Source organism: Macrobrachium rosenbergii, chromosome 46 (genome assembly GCF_040412425.1).
Source record: "Macrobrachium rosenbergii isolate ZJJX-2024 chromosome 46, ASM4041242v1, whole genome shotgun sequence".
Lineage (NCBI taxonomy): Eukaryota > Metazoa > Arthropoda > Malacostraca > Decapoda > Palaemonidae > Macrobrachium > Macrobrachium rosenbergii.
In genome coordinates, this window is record NC_089786.1 from 15,323,509 (window position 1) to 15,341,008 (window position 17,500).

The following is a 17,500-nucleotide window of genomic DNA, read 5'->3' on the forward strand; positions in this document are numbered from 1 at the left end:
TATATATATATATATATATATATATATATATATATATATATATCAAATATATAGATACATATATAGATACATATATATATATATATATATATATATATATATATATATATATATATATATATTTATATATATTATTATATATATACAGCAATGATATATATGATATATATATCAAATATATATATCAAATATATAGATACATATATATATATATTAGGAAATATATATGCCAAGTGTTTAGGGATGATATATATATATAAATATTATATATATATATATATATATATATCAAATATATATATATATATATATATATACATATATATATATATATATATATATATATAGATAGATAGATGCTGCTTATATTATTGCCTCTTTTGGACCTGATAGACCTGTGGTCAATGATGATGATGATGATAATGAATTTTAAATACAAATCTTCCCAGCACAAATAATGTAATTACACAAAGCTGGAAATAAAGATGTTTGTTATGTTTTTTGCATGTTGTAGTGGCTTTGTTTTTTGTGTATTTAGTCTTATCCATTTCTTTTACAAAACCTATCCGTTGATTAAATTAACAATAATGAAGGTTTGGTCCATAGTTAGGAAGGTCACCACCATATGTCCAAGTGTTTAGAGGCAGGGATTGATATAGCATCCTCATCCCAAATATTAATATATATATAATATATCATATATATATATATATATATATATATATATATATATATATATATATATATATATATATATATATATATATATATATATATATATATATATATATATATATATATATATGCAGTAGATATTTAAGCATTAATATTTGGGATGAGGATGCTATATCCATATGCATATGGTGGTGACCTTTCCTATAATGGACCAAACCCGCCATTATTGTTCATTTATTCGTTTTAGATACAGTAAGCGACTAAACAGTAACGATGCCCCTTGCCTTTTATTTAAAGTTTTGTGTAATTATATTATTTGTGCTCACATTTGTATATAAAATCCATTATTATCATCATCACCATTGCTGTATATCAGGTCCACAATAACATTCAGTGGTGAATTAAGCTGATTTTATAAAAACGTGCAAGAGCTTTCGAAGCTCGAACCCTGTCCTGGGTTCATCTTCAGTCTGACTAAAATCATTGGTACAAAAACTAAATATGTAAGCTCCAGTTTTGAGGATGGAACCACTGGGCGACCTCGACGATGAGTTACTCTAACGGAAGCGGCGACCAGCAGTACGGTCAACCATCCAACTACCTCTACTTGTACTGTATTTCGCGTGGCTATTATCCTTCTTGATCTCCTCACTAGTTGTTGTTGTTCTGTGTGTAATTCGTCGTTAGCGGTGACATTCTCGGAATCTCGGCTGTTATATGGTATCTGCGGGGTGATGTTAGAGATAACAACAGCATCAGACAAAGAAAAGACAGAGCCTTTCCTAACATATAAGACCTTTATGTTTTGATTATATGGAAGTTAACGAGTGGGTCACTATTATTATTATATAATAGGAACACATGTGTGCATAAGCAGAGAACAAAATTTTTAAAAATCTATGGTAAATTACATATGGGAAGAAGTAATGGAAGCTGATAAAGGTATGAATAAAAAGTACTTATGTACGTAGTCTTTTGGTCATTCGTTACCCGGCATATCATTCTTCTTTGCTGTTAAATGAACTACGCAGGCTAACTAGGGTCGACTCCTCAATGATTGATGATAGCATTTCTCTCCCATTTTCTCAGCTTGGCCAGACACTACGCTAACGTTGTATCATATTGTTCTCATGCGCTCAGGTTCCACTTTCCATTTTTTTGTTTCTCTCTCTCTCTCTCTCTCTCTCTCTCTCTCTCTCTCTCTCTCTCTCTCTGGGGAGAAATAAGTTGAGAGAAGAGAAATCAATCCTTTATCCTAAACGAAATAGAGAGAGAGAGATAGAGAGAGAGAGAGAGAGAGAGAGAGAGAGAGAGAGAGAGAGAAAATACATCCCATTTTTCCAGAGAAAATAAGAGAGGAATCGACCCTATTCCATAGAAAGAGGTAGAGAAAAATTATCCCTCTTCCATAGAGAAAGCAGGAGGAGGGAAAGAGAGAGACAATGCAGCACATTTTCCTCGGAGAGAGAGAGAGAGAAAGAGAGAGAGAGAGAGAGAGAGAGAGAGAGGAACACGCACCAAAAACGAAAATAAACAAATGCAAAACTTGCTATGGTTCAAACGTTCAAAACCGGACGAGAGAGAGAGAGAGAGAGAGAGAGAGAGAGAGAGAGAGAGAGAGAGAGATTCGTGCACCACCGAACCATTTCGCTTGAGCGATACGACATTAGTACAATAGTTTTTGTATCGCGTGTGTGCGTACGTACGCGATCGGATACATTACCTCATATCATTAAATTAACCGAAACTTTTTTTATGGCTTCCGAGCCTGTGCTATTTTATGGAATAGACGTTCGGATGCTGAATACCAATAACATATCCGCAGGGGCGAGGGGTATTCTAAACGTGGTGATAGCCATATTTTTTCCCAATGGCTGTGATGTACTGCCTCATTTTATGGGCGTCATTTTTTTTTCTGTTTTGGATTTTGTTGTTATATTGAGTTCCGTTCGTTTTATGAACTCGAATTTAGATTCAGTGCTTTGGTTAATTATATTCGAAGCCGGATGGAACGATTTCATTAACGCGTTTTTATTTTGCGCCGATTTTGTTTTCATAATCAAAGGGTTTACGCTGTTCGATAAAGCATCATTTTTCATGATTATAATAATTGTTTAGGAAGAGTGCATGTGTGCGTGCACAGCTGGTATAACGTGTAATCCGGCATACTCACCTGTGCTTTCTGACTTCATTTTCAATTAATTTTAACAGTTTTATATCTATTCGTTGAATCATATTTTTCTGATTATTGCCTTTTTTGATATGATTATTCGCATCTGTGGAACACTGCCCAAGTTAATAAAATTAATATGTACGTGTTATGAATGATGATGCAATAATGATAACTGTGTTTAATGCCACACCTCTTATCGTCAGCGTATATAATTCCGTCAAAGATCTGTTTGTGTATACACATACATACATACAGTACATGCACACACACACACACACTATATATATATACGTATATCATTTCTCTCGAGCATATTGCTAATAATTTTGTTGAAAGGGGAAAAATAACATAATTTTCCGAGAAAATAAAGAAAAGATGCTTGCGTATGCATGTCTCTCTCTCTCTCTCTCTCTCTCTCTCTCTCTCTCTCTCTCTCTCTCTCTCTCTCTCTCTCAAATCAGATTATTACTTTTCTGCATCCTATTGATGAATGCATCTGCCTCCCTTCCTCTTATCTCTATAAACAAACGACAACGATGCCACTTAGCCATTTTTCCCTTTTCTTTTTTTTTCCTTAACTGTCTTTAACCCCCTTTTGCATTTTGCATGTTCCTAATCAGGTTAAGGGCCGAGAAGGGAGATTGAATTTTTTCCCTCTTTCTTCTCAGGACCTAATGAGGAAAGAGCTTTAATTAGTCTGAATGTAAATTCGCGAATTATGCGAGCACATGGGTTGGTATAATCGGTTCGCGTGCATTCGTTGTACCGTACACGTTCTTTTTCTATATCTTTTTATACTGCCTTTTAACACACGACTGACTGTACACGTACATGCAACGTATTTGTTTAAGGGTGACTCGTTTATACTGTACACAGACGATGTTGACTGCAAAGGTGAACCATATTTACTCGTCTTTTTCACGTGTTTTCGGTTTTGCCGTCCTAATAGCATTGATACAAACGGTTCACTGAATTTTCATGTGTGTGCTGGAGTATATATTCGAAAGAGACTTGCCTTATACACATCAGTCGTTGTGGATTGTGAAGCTGCATTATATTCTTCTAAAGGTGTACGATATTTTCGTATTTCTTCGTTTACTTTCACCGTTTCATGTCTACAAATGAATAACTGGAAGTATATGTTCATGCGTCCACTGATATGCATGGTTAATTAACTATACATACAATTATGTATGTATAGATATTTATTTTCATTTAATTTCTGTGCCTTGTAATTTCCCCTTTAACAGGTTTTATGTATCTGCTTACGTGTATATATAGAATACTTTTTCGAAAGTGTATTGATGAGAGAGAGAGAGAGAGAGAGAGAGAGAGAGAGAGAGAGAGAGAGAGAGAGAGAGAGAGAGAGAGGGGGTGGGGGAGGAGAAAGTGTTTACCTATTCATCTGTCGGGTTTTTCTCAAGCATCATCATTCTCCCTTCAACCAGGATTACATGTTACCAAGTAGCAGTCATTATTACGCAGCGTATCGTAATATGTCTTACGGTCATTAAATGGACCGACTTTCCCTTCGGTTGGTTAAAAGCTGTTGTTACCGAAGGATCTTACGATCGTAACCCATGAGAAGCCACGGAACCGAGCAGAATCTCGGTACTTTTTCGATAATTCGCTCATGAGGGTTGAAGCTTGATCGGTATTGCAGATCTCCGGAATTCCCTTTCTGCTTATGATTTTCCTGATGAATAAAGCCTTCCATCGCCTGCAGTGCCAGACTTTGGATTTCTCTGTTTCCCTCTATTTTTCCTACGTCTTGTAAACTTTGGATTTTTTTATTTCCCTCTGTTTTTCCTACGTCTTGTAACGTTCCTTCTCTGAAGTGCCAGTCTTTGGAATTCCCTTTCTCCTTCTAGTTTCCTGCCTCTTATAACTTAACATTTACCTACTACCAAGCTTTGGAATGTTTTTGGTCTGTTTTTAATTATTTTTAAAGTACTCCATCTCTTACTACTAGACTTTGGGACTATCGTTCGGCTTACGCTTTCCCTGCTCTAGCCTTGAAGGAAGCCGTTCTGCCTTCTCCTTATTGGTGAAGCCTTGTCCTCCTTGTTTGAGTTTACTATAGTTTTCTTTGGGCTTTGGCAGGATAAATGGCATTTGGTTCCCCCATTCTTCGAACTTGACTTAAAAAAATTTAAATATCAGAAAAGAGAACGTGAATAATATTGACAAAGTCTACAGTAGATACAGTTTTGGAGCCTTATGATCCGTTATAAGCTCAAAATAAATGAAAATGTCAGATTTGGGATCATCGCTGGAATTCTGTCGGACTGAGGCTAGCTTTGATTGACGGGAAGTTCTCGTCGAATGGATGTGAGATCAACAAATAGATACGTTCCGTCAACTTGCATCTGTCAGTTCGTGCGATATCTTACTTATGAGTTAAATCACAAAGGGCGATTTTAGATGAAAGAGTGGAAATGTTTGATTTGCGTAACGATTTATAGCAGGTCATGATATGTCTCTTGTTAGTGAGAGGACTAAGGTTCGAGATCCTTGATAGACAGACACCCTGTAGTCGGTTTACCACGGGTGGTCACTAACAGGGTGGAGAATATCGTGAGTTAAATTGAAAAAATCGAAGTATATATATATATAAATATAGAAGCATTAAGCTACAAATGTTGTTTAACATCCAATTCGCGCTACTTCGGGAATATCACCGAGAGGGAATTATGAGTGATAAGTAGTTTGGCAATTAAGTGACCCGCGCACTCGACAGTACGAACCAACGACTGCCACTCGACGTTCAAAACCATTCGGCTGTCAACACTGGAAGTGTTCGAGTCACTTGGTACCAAAACCACTTATCACTTATAATTCCACCTCGGAGATATTCCCTAAGCAGCGCGAATTGATATTAAACGACTTTTGTAGGTTAATGTTCGTATATAAAATGTCACGGTGTGATAAAAATGTATATATATATATATATATATATATATATATATATATATATATATATATATATATATATATATATATATATATATATATATATATATATATATATATATATACACACACACAACTACACATACTATTCCCAATATATATATGTGGATGGCTGGGCTCTGGTCAAAGCAAATTACCTGGTAGGGGAACAAAGTACTGACAAAGTAATCAGGAAACACTTACAAAATAATTATAAAACGACTCCACTGAGTTGATCACTGGTAAAAATATTCAATTGTCTCATAATCCTTTTTCATTTAACCCTTCGATTTTTTTTAAATTCCTTTCTCTTATCCATTTCTTTCCTAACCTGCTGTTCTCTTTCTCCCCCTTCCTCCTCTTCTCTTTCTCTCCCTCCTTTCTTTTTCCTATTTCCCTCCTTCCATCTTCTACCCCACCTTTCACTTTCACCTCCTCCGTCTCCCCTATTCCTCTTCTCTTTCTCTTCCTCCCTCTTTCCTCCATCCATATTGTACACTTTTCCTCTCTCTCTCTCTCTCTCTCTCTCTCTCTCTCTCTCTCTCTGTCCTTGTGCCCCTGTTTTGTCTCTCTTTATCTCCGGCCCCTCGCTCTGTTCCTCCCTTTATCTCCCTGCTTCTCCCTTCCATATTGCTTCTGATGATTGTGTGCACATTATGAATAATCATTTTTTCCTCCTCGCCTCATCGCAAGCAGCCTAGATCCACACCTCTATTTGATAATAATAAGTAAAAAATGATCCGAAGTTTCTTGGGCGCAATCGAGTTTTCTGTACAGCGCATAATCAAGGCCACCGAAAATCGATCCATCATTAGGTGGTCTTGGTATAATGCTTATGAGCCGTGGTACATAAAACTCTCAGCCGGCCGTGGTGGCCTGTGTTGTTGTGTTGCCAGAAGCGCGATTATGATTAACTTTAACCTTAAATAAAATAAAAACTACTGAGGCTAGAGGGCTGCAATTTGGTATGTTTGATGATTGGAGGGTGGATGATCAACATACCATTTTGCAGACCTCTAGCCTCAGTAGTTTTTAAGATCTGAGGACGGACAGAAAAAAGCACGGACAGAATAAACTGCAGACGGACAGACAAAGCCGGCACAATAGTTTTCTTTTACAGAAAACTAAAAATGTTATCCATTCATAGCAGCCAAATCTGCTCAGCCAAGTACAACAAAGCTGTAACGTTGAAAAGAGCAGCCATGACGTTGACCACTGCGTTAAAAATATCCCATCGATCGAATATGCATAATAATATCAAATCAATAGCTGACCTGCCCTCCCATTAATCTGGGGTGTCTATTGTGCCACCCAGACTGACACTGTCGCATACTCGTGCAAAACTGTTTTGGACTCACTGTGTCTTCTCGGTAAGCCTGAAATATCGAGAAAAATCGTTCTACAGGAAAGGAATATCCCGTTGAGTTTGGGATATTTTTTGAGTAAAAATATTTTTAATTCAGGGGAAAAAATGTAGATAACTGTATAACTTTTAAAAAATCTTAGGTAACATCCGCAGTGTCTTTAAAAAATTGTAGGTAACTTCTGCAGCGTCTTTAAAAAATTGTAGCTAACATCTGCAGTGTCTCTTAAAAAATTGTAGGTAACATCTGCAGTGCCTTTAAAAAATTGTAGGTAACATCTGCAGTGTCTTTAAAAAATTGTAGGTAACATCTGCAGTCTTAAAAAAATTGTAGGTAACATCTGCAGTGTCTTTAAAAAATTGTAGGTAACATCTGCAGTGTCTTTAAAAAATTGTAGGTAACTTCTGCAGTGTCTTTAAAAAATTGTAGGTAACTTCTGCAGTGTCTTTAAAAAATTGTAGGTAACATCTGCAGTGTCTTTAAAAAATTGTAGGTAACATCTGCAGTGTCTTTAAAAAATTGTAGATAACGTCTGCAGTGTCTTAAAAAAATTGTAGGTAACATCTGCAGTGTCTTTAAAAAATTGTAGGTACTATCTGCAGTGTTCGGAAAAACTCAAATTGATAAAATCTGCAGTTTTAAAATATTTTAGGCTGCTGAAATACTTTGCAGAGTTTGGAGTTTGGAATCTTTTGAAGTCGAAAAAAATCCATGAAATTTGCAGTTTGGAAATATTTGACTTTGATCAAATTTCCTGTACAGTTAGAAAAAAATTATATTGGGTAATATGGCTTCCAGAGTTAGGAAAACATTGTGAGCGTTTAAATGCCGGTTTAGGTTAAAGATACCCGTGAATATCTGTGACAGAAATCAGTCAGTAGCTTGAACAAGTTTTGTTTACATCAACTACAGTTTACAGAAAGTGGACTAGCTCCTTTAGAATTTAGACGAATGGTTCAAGATAAAACCTTTGTGGTGGGTAGACTAATTCAGTTGAATAGCTAAATATTACGCTGCGGTTTTTATTCTACAGATTTCTGCTCAATGTCTAGAGCATTTTGTAACACTGATATTGCGCTCTCAAATAATGATCCACAAATTTTGTCTGTTGATAATATTAACTGGATTTTGGATCATTACACAGAACTTTAATCTAGAACGTATAACATTAAATATTTGCGGGTATACCGACCATCATCCGGTCTGTGGTAATCAATAACTACTGTTTAATTATGGGCTGTCGGTTGTTAAAATATACAGGCAACACGGCAACGAGTCTGAGCATATATTCCTATTAACTCTGTCATCGAAATTGGGAAAAGATAAATGTTTTTGGCCCAAATAAAAAATATCTTGTTAATGCATGAACGAATTTGAATGATTTATCTCGAGCGACCCACTCCGAACCATTTTATTCTGATACATATCAGCGTTGATATCTACAAGACAGTAATTTGTCACGAAATCACAATGGTTTTGAACGCATCCGCGTTTATCACAAAAAAATTTCCGCGAGTGGATTTATGAATTTTGATAAATGTTATTTCTTTGGTGAACCCTACAAAAGACTGATTTTTTGGTGGGTATCAGTAAACATTTTTAGAACTAATACAATCAGTTTTGCGTTTGGTTGGGCTTTATATACGAATAAATGAAATGTACTAAATAAGAAAAGGACAAAGAAATATAGGTATATGCATGTGTATGTATAAATATATACATGTATATATATATGATTCATATATATCTGGATTAGCATATTTTCTTGTCCTTTTCATATTAAGTACAGTACTTTTCACTTATTATTATATCAAGTCCATCCCAGCCAAAACTGATTGTACTGGTACTAAAAATGTTTATTGATACATGTACAGTTACGAAGCTATAATTTCAAATTGCACCATGGCTTTATGCACATCCTGTATATATATAAATAAATAGATAAATATATATTGTATATATATTATATCTATATGTATATACACATATATATGAAAATATACATATATATATATATATATATATATATATATATATATATATATATATATATATATATAAAGAAATATATACTGTATATATGTTATATATATGTATGTATGTATGTATATATATATATATATATATATATATATATATATATATATATATATATATATATATATATATATATTTATTTATATATATATGTATATATGTATATATATATATATATATATATATATATATATATATATATATATATATATATTTATATATATATGTATGTGTGTATATATATATATATATATATATATATATATATATATATATATATATATATATATAAATAATACACTGCACACACTATATAAAACCGAGAGGAAATATAATTTGTGCAAACGAGAAGTTCGATTCATTTCCCAATCGTTATTTCGAGCCTGAGCTTTATTGCATGGAAGGTGAACAATGGTTTTCCATTATGCCGATTGCTTTATGCAGGAAATCCTTTATAAAGTGTAAAGCATTATGAGATTTATTATTGCCTTTTTCGTTTGAAAGGTGGAAATGACTTTCCTGTTATGGCAGCGATCAGAGTTTTTCGATATTTCTTTTCCGGATCTGGATTTTAATCCGGATTATGTTTTTTCCGGATTCCTGCTGAGGAATGAATATTATTCCTTGGACCTCTGTGGATTTCAGTGGTTTCTTTCAATTAAATTTAATTTGTTTCGGCTCTGCGTTGCTGCGATTCTGTTCAAGAATATTTCAGGTTAGTTTTCGTGACTTTTTTTTTTTATTTTCACTCAAAAGCCTTTTCTGTTAATCGGATGACCCAAAACAAAAAGGAATTAACAGTTACTGCCTTGTTCATCCTTTAGTGCTGAATGAGTTCTTGTTGTTATCGTTATTAATGGTAGTGGTAGGAGTAGTTTAAAAAGTAACATAATTATTACATTTATTTTTGATACTAATAAGCTGTTTCCCATTAATAAGGGTAGATCCATCGAAGAAATGCAGCATTCACGGCTTGATTCATTCCTTTACTGCTGCATCAGTTGTTATTTTCACTGTTGTTTTATTATTATTCCTGTTGCAAGTTCACTTGCTAGGTGATTGTAGTACATCACGTGTTAATTTTCAAAGGGTTCCCATTTTTCTGGAAGACGTGAAAATCACGAGCTCTAATATCGGCTGATTTCATACTTCTCATTCCAGAGCGTAGTGCTCTTTGCCTTTCTTTTGTCTTTCCCGCTTAATACAACCTATCTTTTTAATTATTATGAATAGAAAGTTGTTTAACCGAATCCCCGAAAGTCTGCCCCGCGGTGCACTGTAGGCATTACTAAGATTCTTTGCAGCGTCCCTTCGGCCCCCAGCTGCAACCCCTTCCTTTCCTTTTCCTGTACCTCCGTTCACATTCTCTTCCATCTTACTTTCCACCTATCCTAACAATTGTTTCGTAGTGCAACTGCGTGGTTTTCCTCCTGTTACCTTTCAAACATTTTTACTGCCAATTTCCGTTATAGCGCTGAATGACGTCATAGGTCCCAACGCTTAGCCTTTGGCGTAAATTCTATATTCCGCTCCATTCCATTCCATTCCGAAAGTCTGACCAAAAGAGTATGTTTTTAAATGATTGTAGAAAATTTAAAATAATCTGACCGTGAATAATTGGAAGGGACGTATGCAATGTAAATGGCAGAAAGTGATGCAGTTGGCTGCCGAAAAATAAGCTGATAAGTACCTTTGTAAAGAACAATAGCAGTTTGCCACACAAGATTAAGTGGGCCTTATACCTTACGAGGTAACCTTGCTCTTCAAGGCGTGATTTGAGAAACTACCCGGTGTCGGGCTTTTCATCCCCAAAAAAAGGAGAAATACAGTGTATGAATTTGTCTCGAGAGAGCGGTTTCTGGTCGAACTTTGCTCCAAATGGACATTTTTAAAATCATTCACTGGTGCAAAACTGGGCTACCACATGTCCGTCAAGACAGTGTCAGCACATGCTCGAGCGTACGCGACTTCGGTTTTACACACGGACACCTGATGAATGGTTCACAGAACCCTGCTCCTGAATGCTGTGAGTGTAGAGTACTGATAGCAGTTAAACATTTATTGTGTCCGAAGTATAATCAGCAGTTAACATCAAGTTTTGAAGATAAATCGATCAGTGATATTTTGTCAGAAACTTTAATATTTGAAATTCATCCAGTTATAAAAAATATATATAATTAAAACCAAATCCTTTGGGCCAGTCCTGTGAGAGCTGATAATCAGCTTAGTGGTCTGGTAATAATAATAATAATAATAATAATAATAATAATAATAATAATAATAATAATAATAATAAATCCGACTGGATCTTGTTTGTCCTCCCCCGGGTGAGAGTACGGGAGACACGACACAACTACCCACCCTCCTGCAAACCGGTTTGTCCGCCCCGGCGTAGCGCGCCTAGACAAGCTCGTAATAATAATAAAAATAATAATAATAATAACAATAATAATAATAAACTTTGGTGGCAGAATTCGAAAATCAACCAGAAAGCATGGCTGAGTGACACCGCCTGCAGAGGATGTTAAAGGGTGAACTTTAGTTCTAAGGACTTAATCTCATTGCGGCAATACCTCTGCTGAGCCCTGTGCAGTGACCATTACTCTGATACCTTAATATACTTGATGACTTGGTCTTTGTTTTTTCACCTTATGTTGCCATCCAATCAGCCGGATGGAAAGGACGGTGTTCTTTGTCTATGAACCCTGAAACAATTAAAGCCATTTGCTATTTGCGAGCAGTTAGAGTTTAATGTCTTCGCCCCTACAAGAAATTGTTAGAGTGACCGACTGGTTTTTTGCCTTCAGGGTGAAAAGCAAAGGCTTTGGGTATTTTGTTATTATTTAATATCCAAACGTATATCAGTCTGAATTCTTTTATCATTACTTGTTATTTGTTTATCCGAATATCTTTTTTTTACATTTATTGTTTATCCTTTTGTTTGCGTGTGTTAATTTCTCTACCTAGTTAATCATTGTCATGAATGATTTTTATATAACATTTCTGATAAATATCTTACTCGAATAAAAAAAATTTTATTTTTACATATTTCCAAGACCTGTAATATACTATAAAACAGTAATATTTTCCTCTCTCTCTCTCTCTCTCTCTCTCTCTCTCTCTCTCTCTCTCTCTCTCTCTCTCTCTCTCAGCAAAAGAATATCGAAAAAGTCAGATCGAATTATGCAACAGATAAAATGTAATGCACTGCTAACACGCTTCTTTTTCTCTCTCCCCTTGCAGAAGACGGTGGGCGTGGGCGTCCCCTGCGTGAGGTCCTCAAGTATGACCGACTCTGAGCTGTTCAGCCGAGGTCGGGGCTGCTCGAAGCGGTGGTGTGTCTGCCTCATCTTAGCCGTCCTTTTCGTCTCTCTGGGCGCCGCCGCTGGAATATACTTCGCCTGTGAGTATACCACTCGGTTGATGTGTTTATTTTAATGGGTTTTAAGTGAGTCGTTGTTTAATTGCAGGAAAGGGATGTCATGACAAAACTGCGCTCCAGGTATTAACTTTTGAGGAATGATTTCATTGCAGGAAAATGTGTTTGTTGATTTTATTTTATGAATTGTTGGTTTTTCTAGAGCATGACAGCGTTGATGACCATAGTCTGTGCTACCTCAGATTATGTAATCAAGTCAGTGGGTCTGGCCCCGTCTTGGCTTGAATTACACTTCATTTTTGACGTTTTGTCTCACGTACTTCTATAACGATAACCTCCCCTTACTCTTGGTCGAATACCTCTGATCTGTCTGAGATAAGCTTGAAGCCTAAACGAAACTGTTTTAGCTATTCAGCTTAATAAGTAAGCCCTTAAATAAATAGTTATAGCGGGATAGGATGACTTGGTCGAATATTGTCGAAGGTTAACGTCGAAGTCAGATTTTATGAAGAGTTAATTTTCTTACATTTTTTTCGCCAAAGGTAATGACAAAATTAATGTTGCAAGTATGTTGTTTCTTAATAAATGCCCAACTCCAGGAAGTCACTCGAGTTTCCGTGCCCATCTGGGAGTAAAGGGGACAACCCTTCCTACCCTTTTATACTAACCCGAAAACTGGATAAAAAAAAAAAAATAAAATACCGGTAAAGTACTTACTTGTAACCAGGCCATCATATTGTTTTAAGCCTGAAATCAATTCAAGATGAACAACTTGAAATCACCCTTCTTTATCCACTTTGAGAACAAATTAAAAACAACAATTACTGAAACTCACAGCATACCTTGGGAATCTAGTGTGAAAACGATGGGGCACAGCATAATCCGATAAGCCCAAGAAGTGAATGTAGAAGAATCGTAAACTGATTAGTATGAGAGAACACCCCAACGTTGTTTTTAGTTTTCTTTAAAAGAAAACTATTGTGCCGGCTTTGTCTGCCCGTTCGCACTTTCTTCTATCCGCACTTTTTCTTTCCGCCATCAGATCTTAAAAACTACTAAGGCTAGATGGCTGCAAATTGGTATGTTGATCATCCACCCTCCAATCATCATACATACTAAATTGCAGCCTTCTAGCCTTAGTAGTTTTTATTTTATTTAAGGTTAAAGTTAGCTAAAATCGTGCTTCTGGTAACGATATATGTTAAATTTTCACGGGTCGCGGCTCATAAGCATTATACCAAGACCACCGAAAGATAGATCTGTTTTTGGTGGCCTTAATTATACGCTGTATCGGCTGTACAAAAAACTCGATCGCGCCGAAGAAACTTCGGCGCATGTTTTACTTGTTTATCTTTGAGGACACTATTCCTATAATTATTATTGTCTTGAGCAGTGTTCCATTCCCGTAAACAATTATAGCAATATCGAGGCAATTTTGCATTACATCGTACTTACATCGTGCAATATTTCCCATGTATTTTCTTGTATGAGATTTTTTCACAGCTCCTTACCTTTAGGTTTTGGGTGTGGAAGAATAAAGACGTTGCTCTGATACTCCTCACTGTTTGCATACCATCAAGTGAATTGGTAACTTCGTTAAATTTATTTTTTGGGCAAAATCATGACTTTATATATAGTTAATTTAAACATTTAGTGATTCGTTAATTCTCTCTCTCTCTCTCTCTCTCTCTCTCTCTCTCTCTCTCTCTCTCTCTCTCTCTCTCTCTCTCTCTCTCTCTTGTGAATAAGAGACTTAATTCAATGTCTATACCGCTTTTAATGCTACGGAATTGTCTTAGTTAAAGAAATGAATTTGAGGCAGAATCTTTAATAAAAATAAATTAAACTCTTAGCATTATGTATCAAACTTCAAAAGATTTAGAGAAATTCTCTCATGGTATTAATTTAATCTTTAATTTTTATGTTATCTTTAAGTTTTTATTAATTATTTCTTAACTGCTACTGCTTAGCTGCCAAGTTTATTATTTCACCCCCTGTGTGTTTTTCCCGCTTTAAAAAGGACTTTTGTTTCAACCCCTCGGCTTTGTATTGTGGTACTGAATTCTATCCATTTTTGCATAAACAATTTGTTATCCTTCTTTTCACGTGGCTTAATATTGTTATATATCCAGTGAATTAGGTTAGGTATGCAAAAGTAATTTTCACTCTGGGATGGCAACATTGCATTATTATGCAGAGGGGCTGATTTTGTTTTCTGTTGAAATTCCCTGTGGTTTTAATCTAAGACATTGTAGTCCCACATTTTATGCACGTTAATACATTCAGGAAACATGTGCTAAAAGGTTGTGTTTTTGCATTTTAATTATTATAATTATTACGTTGTTTTTATTCACTGTTTACCTTCGTTACACGATCCCGTACAACCCCAGCGGCCAGATGACGGTGGTTTGATAACTGTAAAGTGCCGGCTTCACATGTTGCCTTACTAATGTAATCAGCTGTGCTACCTGTATTCTTCATCTCTCTCTCTCTCTCTCTCTCTCTCTCTCTCTCTCTCTCTCTCTCTCTCTCTCTCTCTCTCTCTCTCGGTAATCTTCCTTCTTTGTACTTCGGAATGTTCATTACGTATCAGTGTCCTAAAGTCCATCCTATTGGTCACGAAACTAGGATCTTATCTTGTGAACGGATGATTGCAGTCCTTGTGCGCGAGACCGTACATTTCACATACATGCGACCATGAACACTGACAGTGTATATATATATATATATATATATATATATATATATATATATATATATATATATATATATATATATATATATTTTATTTATATATATATATATATATATGTTTATATATAATATATATATATATATATTTATATATATATATATATATATATATATATATATGCATATGTATATAATATATATATATATATATATATATATATATGTGTGTGTGTGTGTGTGTGTATATACTGAATATATATGCATAATATTCTAAGGAAACGGGTCTTCATTCCAAGTACTATTTTATGGGGCCCAATCTCTCTCTCTCTCTCTCTCTCTCTCTCTCTCTCAGATGATTGGATGACATCTGACGATCTAATTAGGTGAACGACATTATAAAGGAAACTAATCAAGGGCACTTGTCTTAGAATCCGGCACAGGTCATCTTCAAAGGTGGCTCCGGCACGGAAGGAGGGGGATGAAGGACGGGAGGGGGACTTGGTCAGGGGATAGCCTCCCCTGTCTCAAGGGAGGCTTAATTCCTTTACAAGAGATCTTTTATTTGATACTGATAGGTTCTCTCTCTCTCTCTCTCTCTCTCTCTCTCTCTCTCTCTCTCTCTCTCTCTCTCTCTCTCTCATTTTATCCATTTTGCAAGTCTCATTGTATATATATCTCTCTCTCTCTCTCTCTCTCTCTCTCTCTCTCTCTCTCTCTCTCTCTCTCTCTTTATATATATATTATATATACGTATACACATACATACATACATACATACACATACATGCATGCTCACACACACATATATACATATATATCTATCTATATATATATATATATATATATATATATATATATATATATATATATATATCTATCTATATATATATATATATATATATATATATATATATATATTATATTTATTTATATATTGACACATGTATTGCTCCATGTCATTACTTACCTAACCTCTCTCTCTCTCTCTCTCTCTCTCTCTCTCTCTCTCTCTCTCTCTCTCTCTCTATGAATATATAAGTAAATAATTTCTCTTGTCCTCACTCTCCTATCTTCCCTCCGCCCATGTAGCGTCTCTATCATTCTCTTCCCAAACGATGTAAGATAATTTTTCTCTTAAATCTTCTTTTTCACAGTTATAAAAACCTGAGAGCTCAGGTAACGTCTGTCGTATAACCCCATCTGCCAAAGTAGAAAATTACAAACCACAGTCTGCCACAAATAGAAAAATTGTCTGTTACGTTGGGTTTTGTCAAGATTGCTCTTGCGGGTACTAAATAGTAATTTAGCTATGCTGTTGGTCTCTCGGTCACTGATGACAAGGAACCTTGGGCGTGGTCTGTGCATGGATGGGTAACCACCAGTTTATATACCTAATAGAGAAGGCATGAGAGAAGACATGGGGTTAACAACTTCATACAGAAAATCAGACCGTAGTAGGAATTCGGAGAGAATGTTAGTGTGTCACAATAAGATACGAGACTCCATATTCCACTTACACATTTATTTCTATGTCGCGGCTTTAGAAAGCGCTTAAGGAACCACGCCTACCCTTCAATACACAAACACACACACACAAACACACACACGCACACGCACACACAAATATTAGGAAGTGAACTGCACTGCATCGGAAATTCTCCTTAAACGCTGAAGGAACCTCTTGACTTGGTGTCAGTGGCAGTCATTCCATAGCTCCTGTAAGATGCTTGAAATTAAAGCAGTAGCATTCTAGACTCTCTTCACAGTGTGAAAATATCTAAATTGGTGAGGTTACGGTGTTGGCAGCCTCAAATTTGTTCTTATTCTTTCCAAAATACGAGGGAATATTGAAAATTATATATTTTTTTTATTATTGTTATTATAAATAATTCCACTATATTTCGAAAGGTTCTGGATTCGACCCAGAGGTGAGGTAAAAGATAAATATTATTATTATTATTATTATTATTATTATTATTATTATTATTATTATTATTATTATTATTATTATTATTATTTCAAATTGATAATGGTGACTGCCAAGCTTTCGAAAACCTACATTAATTTTGACACATTTTGCATTGGTCTTCATATTAAAGGAAATTACTGTTCTTATAACTTATTAGTGTTATTGCTGTTGTTGTTATTAGTGTAATGATGATAACCGTAAGAACTGTTGTTTTTTATACTTCATGGATCATAAACCCAACAAAAACAACAACATAA

At 35.2% G+C, this 17,500-nt stretch overlaps 1 protein-coding gene across 22 annotated transcripts in view; it reads left to right on the forward strand.

Annotated features, from left to right (window-relative positions):
- The window catches only part of LOC136830235 (atrial natriuretic peptide-converting enzyme), an 848,233-nt gene that overhangs the window by 723,218 nt on the left and 107,515 nt on the right, over positions 1-17,500 (forward strand). For all 22 annotated transcript variants that reach the window (XM_067089549.1, XM_067089544.1, XM_067089546.1 and 19 more), the window contains one exon: positions 12,445-12,604. In XM_067089549.1, the coding sequence (XP_066945650.1) occupies positions 12,445-12,604 (160 nt within the window). The remainder of the gene's footprint in view (positions 1-12,444; positions 12,605-17,500) is intronic.